General features: G+C 29.1%; 1 protein-coding gene across 2 annotated transcripts in view; it reads left to right on the top strand.

The window, feature by feature from the left end:
- LOC123300846 (PTB domain-containing adapter protein ced-6-like) overlaps window positions 1-10138 on the top strand; it is a 146968-nt gene extending 136830 nt beyond the window's left edge. Inside the window, exons 3-7 of one of the 2 annotated variants that reach the window (XM_044883497.1) lie at window positions 759-910; window positions 2111-2493; window positions 4167-4611; window positions 6900-7307; window positions 9911-10138. In XM_044883497.1, coding sequence (XP_044739432.1) covers window positions 759-910; window positions 2111-2493; window positions 4167-4611; window positions 6900-7307; window positions 9911-9985 — 1463 coding nt within the window. In that variant the 3' untranslated portion in view covers window positions 9986-10138. The remainder of the gene's footprint in view (window positions 1-758; window positions 911-2110; window positions 2494-4166; window positions 4612-6899; window positions 7308-9910) is intronic. The other variant, XM_044883498.1, reaches the window with a different exon arrangement.
- The last annotated feature ends 8725 nt before the right edge of the window (window positions 10139-18863 follow it).

Below are 18863 nucleotides of genomic sequence, written 5' to 3'. Positions count from 1 at the left end.
CACCATAGGTCAATTCGGTCTTGGGTCCGTATAATCCATCTTGTAAATCGTTGTTAGTGGAAATGCGTTTCATAAATGGCTGCATTTACAGGACTATATTGTTGATTCAAATATATGTGGTTCTCAATGGGGAGGGGGGTTGACTCCCCAATCTCCCCTGTGCGCAGGGGCCTGGTATCTTACGATAGTTCGATACCTTGGTTTTCGAAATATCGAAATCTAAATAATTATAGTCTATAGTACAGAGGGGAGTATGATTTCGTGACTAACACACATGTTTCATGAGCCGTTTTCTCAGACCCACGTCAGTTTAACGACTATATGTTTAATTATGCTAACGCCCCAATTTCTAAACTTTTCGTAAATAAAATTGTTGTAGATTACACTGAAATGAAGTTTCGTGAGTGTGTTAGTCACGAAATCATACCCCCTTCTGTACTGTAGACTATTAAACAAAATTTTCGATATTTTGAAAAATTTTCTAGATATCGAAAAATTTTATTCTTACTTTTCGTCTTATATTGTCAAATTATAATATAATTCGCCATAAAAATTGAAAAAAAAATTTTAATATGTGCCCCCACTACCGTCCTCATACATCGTTAATTAGTCGGACATTTAGTCTTTAATTAGTCGGGCATTTTAACTATTTTAAGAGCAATATTTTCCAAATAATACAATAAATAAAATAACACTATGTATAAAAAAAACCTTTACGGCTTTTAACTCACAATTAATTCCCTTTTTTTTTGTTACAGATAATACGATGTCAACATTATTAAAATGGGCGCAAAATACAACACAGTCAAAAACCAAAAACAATGCGAACGCTTCCAATGGTACGAATGGCAAAACTTGGATTCATCCTCCAGATGCACTTCAAAAAGGGCATATAGCGTATCTTGTTAAGGTAAATTAATTTCCATGTTTTATAAATTCAAATCATCAGTATAATTGATTTTTGAATCTATGATTTTGTAATCCTTGGGCTATATTATTGATATAAAAATTTGTATGACTTCCGGCTATTACTTCGTGTATGCGTTTATTATAATGATTATTAAACATTATTAAAATATGTAGTTTGTTGGAGAACATCATGTTCTGACATCAGATTGGATCGGGTTTCTTTAATAGTAAATTAAGATTCTAAACGGTAAGAGATAGAATAACACTTTAAATTAGAAATTGATCCGCGTAAAAAAACTAACAATTTTTGTTTAAAACATTTTTTCGAAAAACGGTAGATTTCGCAGGCAATGTGATTTAAAAATATGTTATTAATACATTTAATAAGAAAATACGCTTAAAGTTTATCGATAATTGTAGGTCAAAGTCATGGAATAGCGTGTTTTCTTTTCATTAAATTCAATAATGACATATTTTTAAATCACATTTCCTCCGAAAGTTGACAATTCTCGAAAAAATTGTTTTGATGAAAAATGTTAGTTTTTTTATGAGAATCAACTTTCTAATTTAAAGTATTTTTCTATTTCTTACCTCTTAGGATCTAAATTGGCTATTTAAAAAAAGCCAAAGAACTAGGTCCAATCTGATATCAGAACATGACGTCTCCCATCCAATTCTGCAACTTTTATTTTAGATATTTTTTAATTGGTTAAATACAAAACGAGCTATTAGCCATTATAGATTAAAATGACCACCCTGTATATCAAGGTATACTAAGTTTAGTCCCAAGTTTGTAACGTTTAAAAATATTGATGCTACGATTAAAATTTTTGTAAAGGTGTTCATAAAATCACCTAAAGAGTCCATTTCCGGTTGTCTGTCTGTCCATAACACGATAACTCAAAAACGAGATATCAAGCTGAAATTTTTATTGCGTGCTCAGGACGTAAAAAGTGAGGCTAAGTTACTAAATGAGAAACATAGGTCTTGAAAACCGTTATAAAAAAAGAAATAAAACAAAAGTTTAATAACAACTTTTGTTTGAAACACTGTTTACCCGTGAGCGCGTAAATTAGGACAAAATTCAACTAGTGGTCTTGTGAAATATTAACGAATATTTAATCAGTCCGAGGATATTAGTTGGAAAATTTCATATTCTTGATATAATTGAAAAATGTAAATTTTATGTATGATTTTCTAGTTTATGGGTAATACACCAGTGGATCAACCAAAAGGTATTGAAGTCGTAAAAGAAGGTATTCGTAAATTACAATTTAGTGCACAAATAAAAAAAGCAGAAACTGGTGCAAAATCAAGTCGAAAAGTTGAATTAACAATTAGTGTAGATGGTGTTGCTATACAAGATCCTAAAACACACACAATATTACATCAATTTCCATTACATCGAATATCCTACTGTGCGGACGATAAAGGTGAAAAACGATTCTTTTCTTTTATCGCAAAACAACCAAATCCAGATGGCACTACCGGCGAAGATAAACATGAATGTTTTGTATTTGTGTCCGATAAATTAGCTGAAGAAATAACATTAACTATTGGTCAAGCGTTTGAATTAGCGTATAAGTAAGTATATTTTTATTTTCTTCAAACGATTTCCCGAGTAGTAAACCCAACTCAAAATTTCAAAAAATGGGCTAAGGGCTCTTGAAAAATTTGCTCAAACAACTTTATTCTTATTGAAATTGCATGCAAGTTCTCTTGTATACAATTTGAACCGCTGAACCAATTCTAAACCAAATTTTTAACGATTAAAATTATCGAAATTATGTTATACGCAGGATCGTAATTTCAATCATGAATTTTTTGGTCTTGGAGTCAGAGCCGCAACAAGGGTTTGGCAAATATTTAGAATGCGCCTCTCCTTAGTGAAATAATAGTTTCTGTACCCTAATCTTTTTGAACTGTGTACTAGGCAGTTTTTTGGTGGTATTTTACCCCACAAGATTTTTTTAAATTATATTTTAATTAAGGTAATGGAAAATTTTATTTTGCCACCAACAGGATGTCTTTTTTAAAATTTGCATATGCTTGAAACACGATAAATAAAAATCGAGAAAAATGCTTCAAACGAAAAATGTTTGTTTCAAAGGCACATATTTTATACCGGCATCGAATTCCATCCTTCAGTCACTCGAAGTTTTCAGGTTCAATTAAAACCTGTTTCTGATTCATAACTGACAAACATTTATATGAACGCTTTAAAGTACAAAGTTGTTCGTTATAAATACGCAAACATTTTTTTGTAAACCCAATAGTTTAGACAGTAATTGATACCAAAAATCTAGGTCTTTGTGCGTTTGTTCATTCAATTTGAACAAAAAGTGTCTTTATAGAAAAACAAACCACTTTTATTGGATTTATTAGGAAATTTTTTTCGAAGAGTGTCTAGATTTCGCAGAAACAATTATACGAAATAACAATTAAGTGTAAAACTTTTCAGTTCGTTTGGCCTAAACTGTACGGTTTGCGGAAAACTGTTTCGAACAAAAAATGTTTCCATTTTAATAAACTACAACTTTCTAATTTAAAGTGTTCATCTATCTATTACCAGCTTGAAGCATTTTTAATGATAAAAGTTATTTTTCGTAGTTTCAAGAATATGTATATGTCAACTTAAAAAAGAAGCCACCCTGTACATACAGATACAAAATTTAGCAAACCACATTACATTGTTATGTGTTAAAATTTCTAGTAACCTCGTTGGTTTCGTAATTCCTTGAATGTTCCTGTGTCCATACCAGGTTTACATTAATTTGTTCCATCAGCTTATTTAAGGACTTTCGGCAGTCTTGTGCTACCTTTGAAAATTGATAGACCGAGCTGAAGGATTTTCAACTGCCGAGGATAGTAATGTCGCTGCACATGAGAGGATTCAGTCTTATACATTCACATACCTCTTAAATAGCCATTACTTCCGCTTTGCACACGCTACAGTGATCTGGCATCTGACAGCCTTAAATATAGATTTTCAGAGAAAATCACACAACCTATCTTCCTCTCTAATTTAGATCTGTAGACTTATGCAATGTATCGAAGGTCAGCGGAGAGAGGTGAGGTGTGGTATAAATTCGTTCATTAGTCGGGACTACACATGAATTTATTAAAAATGTTATATCATAAGATTTGTGGAAGAATCTTTCGAGATACAAAAAACAATCCAAATAGGCTCCTTTTTACTGCAATTGCAACTGATTACGAAACAAAAGAAATAATTAATTTACTTTTATCTTTTTTAGGAGATTTTTGGATACATCTGGTAAAGATTTAGAAGCACATAAAAGGGCATTACTAAGTCAACAAAGAATAAAACGTTTAGAACAAGAAAACAATATATATAAACAAAGATTATTACAATTAAGTCAATTTAATGCCATAAAACAAGAATTAGATGCATATTTACGACGAAATGATATTAAAAATATTTTAGAAATACCACAATTAAATAACGATAGCACAGAAAATAAAGATGCCACCACTAATAATGGTACATCAAATGGTACCGGTCAAACGAATGGTACAACAACACCGCCAACTGATCGTCTTCTAGAACTTTCGATCAATTCAAACGATAATAACAACATGAACGGATCATCATTACCTCCAGTACCTCCTCGACGTATCATCGATTTAATGAGTGATAATTTACCAGCAACGACACCAACAGTTGGTACACGGTTAGAGGTAAGTCGAGAAACTTGATTTACTACTTTGAAAAATTGATCCTGTGCATTTTGTTAAAAACCTCTAAAAATATTCGTATGAAACCTATTTTTGTACACAGTAAAAATAGCTCCCACGCCTATAAAATGTTGTCCCTGAAGTTGGAAACAAGCTGACATAGCTATTTCGCTAAAATTTGGTAAGATGATACTAATATTAATTCATTGACGTGGAATGTTGGAGATCTTAGTAATAAAGCCGCCCAAATTTGTATGCCGGCGTAAATAACAGATTTTAAGTACGTATTTTAGATAAGGTCAATTGCTTACTACAAACAAGGAACTCATGTACCAAATTTTAGCAATTTAGCTAAACTATACCAAATTTTAGCAATCTATACCAAAATATTTTGACCCCAACTCTCTCCCTCCGTACGCACGGGCTTGGTTCGATCTCTGTTTTATATCCACAGTGCTCATTGGGTACAGTAAAATATAAACAAATTCTGGTTTAATATCAGCACCTGCAAAAAATGAATTTTTTAGATCACTCGGATCACAGAGTGTAAATAATTTGTAATAATTTTTACTGTAGATCACAAAAAAAGAATATTTGCTGTAGTTTACATTATTTTTTGTTACAGTCTTGTTCCCCTGTGCCCCGATCTTTATTTCAGTGCATCCCAGATCTGGAATACAGTGAAAAGTAAACTTGTTTTTAAAATTTGCCAAAAACTTTAATTTGAAAACATATTTCTTAAATTTATCTTGTTATTTATTAAAGAAAATACCAACTTTTAATATTATACCACAGTGGGATAAATTTACCGTATTTTGATAATAAATTCGGAAAATTTTGGAAGAAGGCTAATTTTTTTAAATAGGTTTCTTTCTTTGTAAAAAAACAGAGAAAAGGAGATTTCGGTTCCGGAACGACCCTCTGCACGATCTTTTGCGCGCGGTTTTGTGACAATTTATCTCTACATTGTTTTCTTTGGTGACGTTTTCTTGAATATCTCTGCTTCTACTGATCGGATTACTAATCGAATAAAAAAAAAGAGTTGATTTTTTTTTTTATTTTCTTATCGATCTTGCCTGCTAATGAACTCTGAACACAAATAACCTCAAAATCTCAAGAAAACATAGTAACCTCATATTTTCAACTTTCTCTGATAACTTTTCGAAAAATAAAGTAATAGAGTTGAAATTCTGAAAAAAGATGTAACTTATGACCATAAAATAGTATGGTAAATTTTAGGTTGGTGCATAACCTCAATTTTGAGAAAAACGCTTTGTTCTGAAAAATTCAAACATCTTGTGCAGTTCACGCAAATCATCTAACTTTTTTTTTTTTAAATTGTAGGTTTTTTTATGTACTTTCAAAATCTGATTTTGTTTTTTCAAAATTTGATTATGAGCCGAAGCATTACAAAACAAAAATGTAAAAAACTAGAAAAAATCCAAATTTGCATCATTACAAGGTACAACAACTGAAAATATCCAATTTTTGTACCTTGTAATGATGCAAATATGGATTTTTTCGAATTATTTTCATTTTTGTTTTGTAATGTTTCGGCTCATAATCAGGTTTTGAAAAAAAAAACCGTTGGCACCATCCAAAAGTACATAAAAAACTAACTTGCAATTTAAATAAAGAGTTAAAATCCGATGATTTGCCTAAACTGTACGAGCTGTTGTAATTTTTGGAAAGATTCGTTTTTCTCAAAATCCAGGTTATGTATCGGACTAAAATTGATACACTTTTTTATGATTATAAGTTACATCTTTTTCCACAATTTCAATTCAATTCCTTCATTTTTCGAAAAGTTATCAGATAAAGTTGCAAAATATGAGGAGGTTACTACGATTTTCTTGAAATTTAAGCTTATTTTGCTGTAGGTATTCAGGGTTCGATAGCAAGCAAGGTCGATGCAAAAATCATAAAAAACAATTCTTTTTTTTATTCGTCTCAATTTGATCAGTAAAAGCATTAATTCAAGAAAACGTGGCAAAAAAAAAAAAAAAAAAAAAAAAAAAATGTAGAGATAAATTGTCCCAAAATCGCGTGCGATAGCCGTGAAGATCGTTACGGAACCGGAAAACTCCTGTTCTTCGTATTTTACAACGTAAGAAACCTATTAAAAAAATTATCCTTCTCCCAAAATTTTCCGAATTTATTATCAAAATTCAGTAGATTTACCCCACTAATCAAGAGTTTTAAAACAGATTGAAAAATATTTTTGTTTTTAAAACACTATTTTGTCTGTCCTTTGCGTAATTTTTGACTAATTTTTTTCTACTTTTTTTAAGGGGCTACTGCTAAATGAATTTGAGAACGATCAAGATTTTGATCCACGTGGATTTGAGAATGGTTTGAATCATACAAATAATTCAATAAATACAACAAATGGTAATAGTTTTAATAATACTGTGAATAACACACCATTGTTAGCACCACCACCGAAAGCAATGAAACGGCAGACATCATCATCGACGACTAATGGTCTATCATCACCACCAACATCCAATTTTGATAGTTTTGATTCACCATTCGGCGGTATGACAATCTCCAACTCAAACACGAACAATATGTCATCAATGATGAAAGATCCATTTAAAACAAGTGTAGATCCATTTGAGATGGGCGATTTTAGTATTAATGCAACAAATTATGTAGATGCCATTGGTTTATTAGATAAGAAAATTTTAGAAATGAAGGTTTGTACAATTATTTTAAATTTTTTTTTTTTTCTTATTTGCGACTTTAAGATAATATAGTGGCACTTTAATGGTGGTTAAAGAGGATATAAACATCTATCTCCATAGTATAAACAAACAAAAAACCATAGTATATATACACAACCAAATATTTAAAGAAAGAAAATTTTTAAACAAAATTTTACCTTAATTTCAAACAGCTGTATCTCTGCGAAAAATCATTGAATTTGGACCTGAAATAGCTCATTTGAAAACTTGTTTTCTCTAGTTTTAGAATCCATGATTAAAAATTGTATCACTCCTAGACGCTTTGAACGGAGGGTTAAAAAAGTGAAAAATGTTATTCCTAAATTTTATATAAATTTTAGAAACGCACCAAATTTTCAAAAACTATTTTACGACAAATTTGTTAAGAACACTTGAAAGATTGTTTATTTCTTTTGAAAATGAGCTATAAAAAATTTCCATATGACCTTTTTCTTTCTAATCAAAATTAACACTCCTGGATTTAAAACCCTGTATCTTCTGAAATAATCATCGCACTGAAATTTTTTCTCATATCGTATAAAAACTTTAAACTGCCTTCTTTTAAGCCCTAGCATAAAATTTGTTTCACCCTCCCACTTTTCGTTTTAAAACATGTCAAAAAACAGAACTTTTTCGTATTTTATTTCCACCTGGCCGACATTTATTAAAAAAGGTGTTATCTAAAATCCTATCATGTTCGTTAAAAAACTTGTACTTTCTAGTTTTTAAATCTATTGCGGAATAAATTTTATCACCCTCTGCGGCTTTGTACTTTGTACTCACCCCCTGTCGGGTTGGTCCTAGTTCTTCGGGTTTCTTTAATAGTCAATTTAGATCTAAACGGTAAGATATAGAAAGTTGGTCCTAATAAAAAACTAACATTATTCATTTAAATCATTATTTCGAAAATCGTCAGCTTTCGGAAGAAATGCGAATTAAAAATATGTGAAAATTGTATTTAATCGAAAGAAAACACGCTAACTACGGAAAAATGCCTCAGACACAAATTGCCAAGGACAATAGAGGACATTTGCCTGTGTTCATATGCTTTAAACGTATTTTCTTTCGGTTAAATGCAATGATGGCATATTTTTACGTCGCATTTCCTCCGAAAGCTTAGAAAATTTTTCGAAGAGATGTTTAAAACAAAAATTTAATATTTGTTTTTATAAGGATCAACTTTCTTTTTTAAAGTGTTATTCTATCTCCTAAAATTCATAATTTAAATTTGTTATTAAAGCAACCCAAAAAACTAGGTCCAATCTGATGTCAAAGCATGATGTTCCTTATCAAACTCTACAATTTTTGTTTAAGTTATTTTTTGATTAGTTAACTATAAAATGAGATATTTAGGTGTATTGATTAAAATGACTCACCATGTATACACGACTGTAGCTATCTAAGAGTGACTTACTTTCCTTTACTTACATGTGTAAATAACACTTGTCTATACATGGTATTTCAACTACAAAACGAGTTGTTAGCAATTATAGATTAAAATGATCCACCCTGTATATTTTATTCAGATCCAATTATTTTTCGCCAAGATATACCTGTTTGAAATTTCGGAAAATTTAAAATTTTTTAACTTCGCCACTTTTTACTCTTAGTCTAATTTAACATTTAAATTAGACTTTTACACCAAAAATTAAGCTCTGTATGTGTTTTTATACGATGTATAAAACATGAAATGTATCAAGGTATACTAATTTTAGTTCCAAGTTTGTAACGCTTAAAAATATTGATGCTACGTACAAAATTTTGGTATAGGTGTTAAAATAAAATCACCTAATTAGTCCATTTTCGGTTACCTGCCGACACGCTAACTCAAAAACGTATTCAGGGCATAAAAAGTGAGGTCGAGTTCGTAAATGAGCCACATAAGTCAACTCATTCTTGGGTCCGTACGGACCCATCTTGTAAACTGTTAGAGATAGAACAACTTTTGTTTAAAAATTTTTTCGTGAACATCACTGTTTACCCGTGAAGGCGCAAATTAAGTTAGAAGCATTATACCTAGTTTTCAGTTTACATCTAGGCATAGACGTACCACGAGTGGATGTGATAGATGACACAGTACATGCGTTAAGCAATGCATCTAAGTAAGAGGTGTTTTGTTAGTTGTAAGACGCGTTGAGTTAATTGTAGGACGCTTGGAGTTGTAAGACATAGTTTTGCAATTTCATATCACATCTATAATACCTCTTACTTAGATTCATTGCTTATCACATGTACTCAGTCATACTCGTGGTACGTCTATGCCTAGATGTAAACTGAACGATTAGTGTAGTATGTATAAAGGTACCTATTGTATATATTTTAAATTTATATGTTACATATATTATGTATGTGTTTGTTTGTTTATTACTATATCCCCTAAGGCAATGAGAGGAATGATACTCTTATTACTTTGTGTGTGAGAGTGGCTATTTTTCTTTACTTACATAACGTAAAAAAAATCATTGCGAAATCAACACTATCTACACATGGCATTACAATAATTAACTCAGTCAATTGTTTGTTTTCACTTGTTTCTATTAAAATGTATATTAAAGAAAGTATTTTTATTGTTTCAGGATGGTTTCAGTCGAGGATTATCATTTGGAAATGATGATTTCTCACTAGAAAGTTTAGATCCATTAAAAAATTAATTTAATTTTGTTGGTACTAATACAACAAACATAATTTACTTTTTCTTCCTCTTCCCTCTCATTAAAAACTAATTATTAATTTTTTGTTTTTAAACATACCTTTTAAAATAATGGCCTTACTCCACGTTGTATTTCTTTTTTAAACGACTGTTTAAAGCAAAAAACAACAAAAACTCCGGTTTTTTTAACAAAAATTTATTATTTTATTTATATGAAATGTTGTTTTTTTAAAAAAAAATTATTAAATTAAATTTAAAATGATTTATTCTTAACAGAATAAATTTCATTTTAAATGAATGAATTAATAAAAAAATTAATATTAAACCAATTGTCATCGAAAATAATTTCATTAAAAAAAAAAAAAATTAAGGTGATGTTTAGTTTTTAATTGTGATAAATTGGTTTAATTTATTGAAATTAAATTAAATATTTTTTAAAAAACATCACAACCTAGTCTTCCCCAAAATTCCTAAACAATTTATATAATTTGTGAATAAAAATTATTAATATATTTACTCCATTTCATATAAATATTTAAATGATTTCGAAAATTTTATCATATTTTTTACTAACAAAATATTTTTATTTGAAGTGAAATAGTTATAAGCAGAGGCGAATTAAAAAATTTTTGTCCCCGTAGAAAGTTTCTAAATCTATAAAAAAGATATTTTTTACTTCTTCAGTTGCAATCTTCACTTCTTCAGAACACATTACATTCGAGGCAGAATACATTGTTACTAATATATTTGCCCTATTTTAAATTGTGAACACTGAAAAAATGAAAATTTACTGTAAAAATTGCTGTACAATTATTGTCTCTTTTGAAATTCAAGCACAAAAGTCTGTCCATAATTACTAGATCTGTCATCTGAATATTTTCCGGCCAGATAATTAAGAAGTAATATTTTCGGCAGATTCATCTTCTGGAAGTTTTGTCTTCCGTATCCTCTTTGTGTCTTTTTCACATTCTTTGACTATTGAGAGTTAGTTCCAAGGCTTGCTGTTTATTTATTTTTTTTATAATTTTTCCTTTCTCCAGATAATTTTGACACAATTATCATTGTTTGTTTAAAAACTTCCACGCACGTCCCTCTTTATAATCTCGCACATGTAGGTACGAACCTACATTGCCTTTTGGATAATTCGCCTCTTTGCTAAAGTATTGCAACTTTGTGACTAAAAACCGTTCAACTAAGTAAATTTCACTTTCAATATGTGATAGAAATTTTAGGAATAAATTATTACAATTTACACAAAAAATACGTCTCGATGAAAATTAAATGTATGATAAGGTTTTCGAAAAAATTATTTTAAAATTAATGAACGGTTAAAAATTTACATTTAATAAAAATTGTACATATAATTAAAATATCGACAATAAATAACTAAAACCAAGAGAATTTCCTTAAGACCAAGTGATGATCGAGTGATGACATTTTATTCAATTATAAGACGGTGATTTTAAATTAGATTAGTATTATTAAAGAAAAAAAAAGTGCCAACCATATTTTTGTCTTTCCATAAATATCTTATTTGCCCCCCTAAACTTTCATATTATTTCCGGTTTAAACGTTCATTAATTTTTTTGTTTTAAAAATTTAAAATTATTGCAAAAAAATATAAAATTTATTTAGAAATATTTTATAATATTATTAGACATAGCTCTGCTATTTATTTTAAGGAGAGCTCTCACTGTCACATTCTTAAAATTCACCAATTTTTATTTATTAATTTTTTGTAAATGGTGGCCAATTTTTGGTCTAGAGTTCGACTTTAAGAAACTGATTAGGAAAGTATACATATAATTGTCCAGTATAGCCCAGTTAGACAATGCTTTCAAGAATATTAGGGTAGCTTGCAACTAGCTTTAACCCTTCAGACTGGTCGTATTTCGTACTCTTGTCACGAAGTATAGATACAAGGAGTCCAAACGTAATGTTAAATGAATGGTCCCAATTAAGGGGACAGATAATAATAGCATCGATACTTCCTGATTTCCTGCGCAGACAGTAGTCAGAAAAGAGAACTATGATCTGGGTTTATTATTATGTACATGTCAATTCTAAACTTTGTTTACAATATTTTTTTAGATTACATATGTTTACGTGTGAGAATACATTAATTCATATGAAAGAATGGTATATTAAATTTACTTACTTATTAAATGTTCTGGCTAGATAATGTCATCACATTTTATTTATTTGTCAGATCTGTCATTGAAAATATAGTATATCTACGGAGATAGCCGAAGTATAACGAAGCCATCCAATTTGACTTTACTGAAAAGATGAGAAAAACAAAAAAAGTTTTTAAATAAGCGTGAGAGCATCTCTCAACCGTTTTGAAGGGTTAATTAATGCTTTGGTCAATTTTGATGATTTTTCTTATCGTCAATTGAAAAATGAAGAAAGAAGAAATTTCCTTTCACTAGTTTAGAATTCGATTTACAATGAACGAAGCTTTACTTCGTTAATTACCGTTTATATTTTTGAAAATCTTCTGATTAATGAGATCGAAATTTTTACAATAATCACAGTTGTAAAGAATAAAATTTACTACAAATTATCATTTGAAGATTTTTTCTTAGAACCTATATTGAATTTTAAGGAATTGTTTCTTCAATTTCACTTCTCTCTTCTAATGCGATTGTTTTAGGACACCCTATACAATTTTTCCTTTCAAACATCAGTATTGATGGAACAAAATCAGTATTTCTTTTTGAAATTAATCGGAATGAATAGGAAATTAAAATTATTTTTTTCTATCTAGATTTTGAAAATATTTCCATCGGAATAACACGTAATAAAGATTATTTTTCCCCGGTTACTTCCTTTTCAAAATTTTGAATAGGAATGAATCGTAAAACGAATTGTGCTGATAATAATCATTTCAATAGCTTCTCGAATCTTAGATCATGTTTAAAGATGCTTTGGAAAAAGTGAATAAAAATGGCCGCCTTTTATACGACTGAAAAACTTACATTCCAAAATAGTAGTTTCAAGTAAAAATTTTTTTAGGAACGTGTTACAGTGTTTACTATCCTTATTCATTATAGTTTTAATTAATATAACTTTCTTCTAATTTCGATTAAATTTATTTTTTTTAATAGTTTTATATTTTTTTGCATTTATTTTTAATTTTATTTGTAGATTTATTAAATTAATTAATTAATATTTGTAATATTTAAAAACAAAACAAAATCAATTTTTTTTATATACTATACGCTTTCTTTATCATCCAAGTATTAGTAAAAAATAAATTTAAAAAAAAAATTAAACATACATAATAAATAAATAATTAAATAAGGCTCTTGTCAGATCTAATATTCTGTTATCGAATGTAAATCTAAAATTATCATTCATTTTTTATTAGAGTTTCATTATACTGGATGTCCCAGATAACTACAATAGAAAAAAATACCAGCAATTCTGCCGCTTTCTACAAAAAATTTCCTATTTATACAATAAAATTAAATATCTATAAAGAAATGAGTGTTGAATTGTTGATAAGTGGCACAGTTGTTTATTTGGCTGTAATAACTTCGTACCGAAAAGTTTCAGGGGGTGGGTCTTAAATCTCCGTTTTTGGAGGCTAAAAAAATCAGTTTTTTTACAAATTAAAAAAAAAACTATGCCACAAAATCAATTAAAAATTGTAGCTGAAGTAATTTTGTATATTTTCATTTTTTATTCGATTTTTTAGCTTCAAAATTGATTGTGATATGCCAATTTTTTAAGATCGCATTAAGATATTATCATTTTTTTGCTCATTCAAGCACGCGGGAAATCTATCTTATTTAAATTTTTTGTTGTCAATTTTATATTAAAAATAATAAAACTTTTTGAAATTTTTTAACGGATCAGGAAAAATCAAAAAGCAATTTTAAACAACAATTTTAATAAACAATCGTGCTAAATATCAAAGATGCAACACTGTTTTCCTTATTACCATGATTTTTTAAATAATTTTATTGTACCATTTAATTAAATTGATGTATTTACGGTAAGAAAAATAGCAGAAAAGAAATTTAAATGCAATTCATCTCCCGAATTTATATCTCTCACTTTAAATATTTACGGATGTATTAACTTTCATAGTTCTAAAATACCAAAATTCGAAATTTTTCAATAAAGAATCAAATTTTGTATTTCAGATCATTGAATGTAAATATCTACTATAGATTTATATGAATTTATTTTTGTTGAAAACGTTAATATAGTCAATCTTAAATATTAAAATTAATGGGGTATAAATTACAGTAAAAATTGTATCGAATTTATGATATTACTTTATCTGTACTTATCTGGGACACGCTGTGTATAATAATTAATAAATAAATATAAACAATTATCTATTATATTATACATATTAATATTATTATATTATATATTTTGAGATTCTTATATTATACATACAATTATATATACATATACTTTATAAATATATTAAAAAAGAGAGAACATACATTATTATTGATTGTTACGAATTTGATATAAAATATTTTAAAAAAACTTATCTTTATGCATTTTTTTTTCACTCCTTTGTAATACTAACTACTCCAGTGCAATTTCGGATTTTTTTTTTGGTATCGGAATATTCTATTATCAGTTCATAAAGGAACTATAAATGTTAAAAAAGTTGTTGAAATATTTAATAGAATGACTCACATCAAACATGACGCATTTTAATTTTTATTCAAACTTAGTTATCCGTGAACAATCATTTTCTATTTTGTCGCAATTTCGAAATAAATAAATGCTCCAAATAATTATTTATCTTACCAGTCGTTAAAGAACTCCCATATTACAAAGCACACATGTATAATAAATTCATCACTCTCAAATAATTTTTAATTAATAGTGATAATTTTTTTTCCCAATAAATTTATATAAAAAACTGGATTAATTTTAGCTTGAATATTTTTTTTGCTATATTATTAGATATAAAAATTCAATCAATAACTACTGCACATCTTTATTGAATACCGAAAATTAATATTAAAGTTGTAATAATCCAGTAAATATGTATGAAAATATGGGGTTGCTGTGCAAAAGGTCGGGTAGTTTTGATTTTTGGATATGTTGTTAGTGTTGAGCCCATGACTTAAAATCCAAGTTTTCCACCTCGGGGTGCCAAGGCGCGCCGCGGGGCGCGCCACTTTTTAATGAAATATCGAAAATTTGACCATTCCTAAGTGAAATCTCGCGAACGGTTTATTTTAGAGAAAATATTATTTTAATAAATTAAAGGGTAATAAATTTGTGACAGTTTAAGCCCAACACCAGGTTTGTAGCGTAAATAATGGCTGAATTATAGATCTTCAAAATAAATTAACTAAGATAATTGGGATCAATGATATAGGTTGGTAAACCTGCATTATTAATTAATCAGCTGAGTGTTAGTAGTTTAGTAAAAACAAATTAATTCTATTGTCATGTTATTGTCAGATTTGTTGTTTAAAATGATCTGAATGTTCGTGCATGGTTATTGCTTAAAAGTATCATTTTTAAGATACAGAAGTGGCTAGGTCAAGAGAAAAACCCTCTTGAATGGGGCTGGGTATCTACCAGATTTGGGCTCTCTCCCCTCAAAATGGACAGAGATGCAGCTCCTGAATCCCTTCTTAAAATGATATCTTGCAATTGTAAGAAAGCGTGCAAGAACTCATGTGGTTGCCGTAAAGCTGGTCTTATATGTTCTTCTCTATGCACCTGTTCTCTAGGAGAATCTTGCGAAAACGTTTCGGAAATAAATCCGTTTGAGGGGAGCTTTGAAGACGAAGACGACATGCTGGCGTCAATAAATAACTCTAAACATGAAGATATAGGAGAGTTAAATTTTCCACTGGATGAAGAGAACAAGGAGCATCAGGCAGAGCTTGAGCATTTCCATCCTGGCCCATCAAAAATGCGAAAACTTTAAATAGATACTGTTATCGTTATTTGTAACAAATACTTCCAAAGTGTACTGTATTGTTTTAACTAAATAGGACATTCATTGATAAAAAAATGTTAATATATAACTCCTACAAACACACTTTTCATTCTTTCTGTCGTAATTTTATTAATACTTTCTTTTATTCTTTTATAGCAAATAAACTAACATACACAATTAATTTATACGGCGTTTGATTTAAACAATTATTTTGTGGAAAGATTTTTAAAAAATCACGATTTTCACAAATCTTTGAAAAATTGGTTTATTTTGAAGGTTTGTATTTCAGCCATTATTTACGCTACAAACCTGGTGTTGGGCTTAAACTGTCACAAATTTATTACCCTTTAATTTATTAAAATAATATTTTTTCTAAAATAAACCGTTCGCGAGATTTCACTTAGGAATGGTCAAATTTGCGATATTTCATTAAAAAGTGGCGCGCCCCGCTGCGCGCCTTGGCACCCCGAGGTGGAAAACTTGGATTTTAAGTCATGGGCCTAACACTAACAACATAGGAAAAAATCAAAACTACCCGACCTTTTGCATACCACAATGTATTATTTTACTGAACTATAAATCAATTATTAATAAAGTATAGTTATGTAGAAAAATTCAATAATTCAGCGATTAACAAAAATGAAACACTTAAATATCAATAAATTCACGATCCAAACTATATTTTAATTACAACAGGAATTATTTTATCAAACATTACGAGTACGTTTCTTAGCATCTTAATCTCGTCTGACATAAATTATATCAATCTGAAAAAATATTACAAAGTTACCAGTAGATTTGATTATTTAAGCTAAACTTATAAGAGCTAATGCATAAAAGAATAAAATGAATTTTGTGAGCAAAAGATAATGAAAGTATACAAACGATCTGTTCAAGTAATTAAATAACTATTTTACTATTTCCATTTGTAAGTGGAAAAGGCAATAAAGTGTGATGAGTAGGTCTAGAGCATCTTGAAGGTTCAGAAGGTTGAGTAGCGATATGTTCTTGATTCATAATGAGCGTGTTCACTAAACGTAAAAGCGTGTCTAACTTGAAGCTACATATAACTGTGGATAAAAAAATAATTATATTACAATTGATAAAAAATTATAAGTAATGAATCTATGAATGTCAAAATTCATGAGTTCTAAAAATTAACAATATATTTGTCATGATACTACAAGTATGCCATCAGGCATACTTACTACCCGCGTGCAATACAAATTGTCGCCCCATGTTCAACTGCGACACAACGTTTAAATAAACAGAAGAAACAAATAATTATTCTTTATGAAGTATATTTCTTCTTATTTTTCACATCAATATGAAATACCTCTTAAAAGTTTTACTGATAAGTTTAGTCTATTAAATAAACTAAACTAACCAGTAAGAGTTTTAAGACTTATTTTATTTTATATAGGTGTGAAAAATGCAAAGAAATGCATTGTAAAGATTTGGCAGTGTAGCTTCAAGACAGTTTATAATAAATTAAACTTACCAATAAAAGACTTATTAGAAAAATAGAAAGAACATAATTTTTAGGGCTTACTTATTTCATATGGTTGTGAAAAATCAATAGAAACACTTCATAAAAAAGAAAATTTGATGCATTGTTGATCTAAAAAATTTTTTTTATTAGTTTTAATTTAGAAAAAGATCTTTCACCAGATGCAACTGAAACCGGTAATGTAAGTAATATTCTTATTGTAATAGTGGTGCTTGGAAATGTTGAAATTAAATCATTCATGAAAAGATAATCTAAAATAATTTGTGGATCCGACTGATTTTCTGCAAAATGCAGATTATGCATTTTCGTTTAACAAATCAATGCCAGCAATATCTGTTTCATTATTCGAATTATCTTGAAGTTTCCAAATCTTTACAATGTTTCATTAACTCATCATTAGAGTAACTTTTATTTCTCTTTCTTTCTATTTCCCTTTCTCTTTACTATTCAAATCTATTTTTAAGGAATTTAATGCTTGGTTTAATATTCTATAATAAAACTATACTTTGTAAAACTCTACAGCACAAATTAGTTATATTAATCACAGTCTCTCATTAATCACAGTCTAATCAATCCTTCTCTCCAGATATTCTCTATATTTCTCGATACTAATTACTGCAATTAAAATCGATATTATTAGTATTTATTTTAATTTGGATTTTGAAAATTATAAGGTTTGTAAACGGAGAAAATAATGAATACCAACTAACCTCTACAACAAATGTTCAAAGTGGCCTCCATTGGTCTCAATAACCAACGCTGACCTTCGTAGGATGTTATTGACAGAACGCTGGACCATTCTTCTTTCCCGCAGCTCTCCGAAAGCTGCCACTATCCGTTGCCTGCAGTCTTCTTCATTGATTGCAGGCCTTATATAAATTATTTCCTTTATGGCATCCCACAGAAAATAATCCAGAGGATTTAAGTCGGGAGATGTTCCATGATGTTGGAACAGGAGACGTAGCCGCGCCGCTAAAGGAATATTTTCCAAAAGTCCTGGTAACGTCTCCTGTAAAAAATTCAGGTACGCTGCACCATTCAGTCGAGGGGAAAGAATATAGGACCAATCTAAAAGTATTTTATTATGTTAATAATACCCTATAAAAAATTTTTTCAATGTCATTTTATTGAAGCTAGTAAAATTATGCTAGGTTTCTTGGGCCATTTCAAGTAAAAAATTTTCGCCGTTTTAAAGATATGTTTGGAATTGAAGAGCAAGTTTAGAAATTAAATTCCTGTACTTTAAACGAATTCTTTGAAAGTGTAACAGTTTTATTAAAAAATGTTGTAAAGTGAAATGAGAAAGGCCAGTCATTGTTGTTATCTTAATAATTTTTGGACTTGATAGTTTTAATAATATCTACGACTAAATCACCGATAATTCCAGCCCACACATTTATATTCCAGCGATACTGGAAAACCGCTGTTCGCGTT

This window comes from Chrysoperla carnea, chromosome 5 (assembly GCF_905475395.1).
Source record: "Chrysoperla carnea chromosome 5, inChrCarn1.1, whole genome shotgun sequence".
Lineage (NCBI taxonomy): Eukaryota > Metazoa > Arthropoda > Insecta > Neuroptera > Chrysopidae > Chrysoperla > Chrysoperla carnea.
This window is presented reverse-complemented; position numbering and strand designations above follow the sequence as displayed.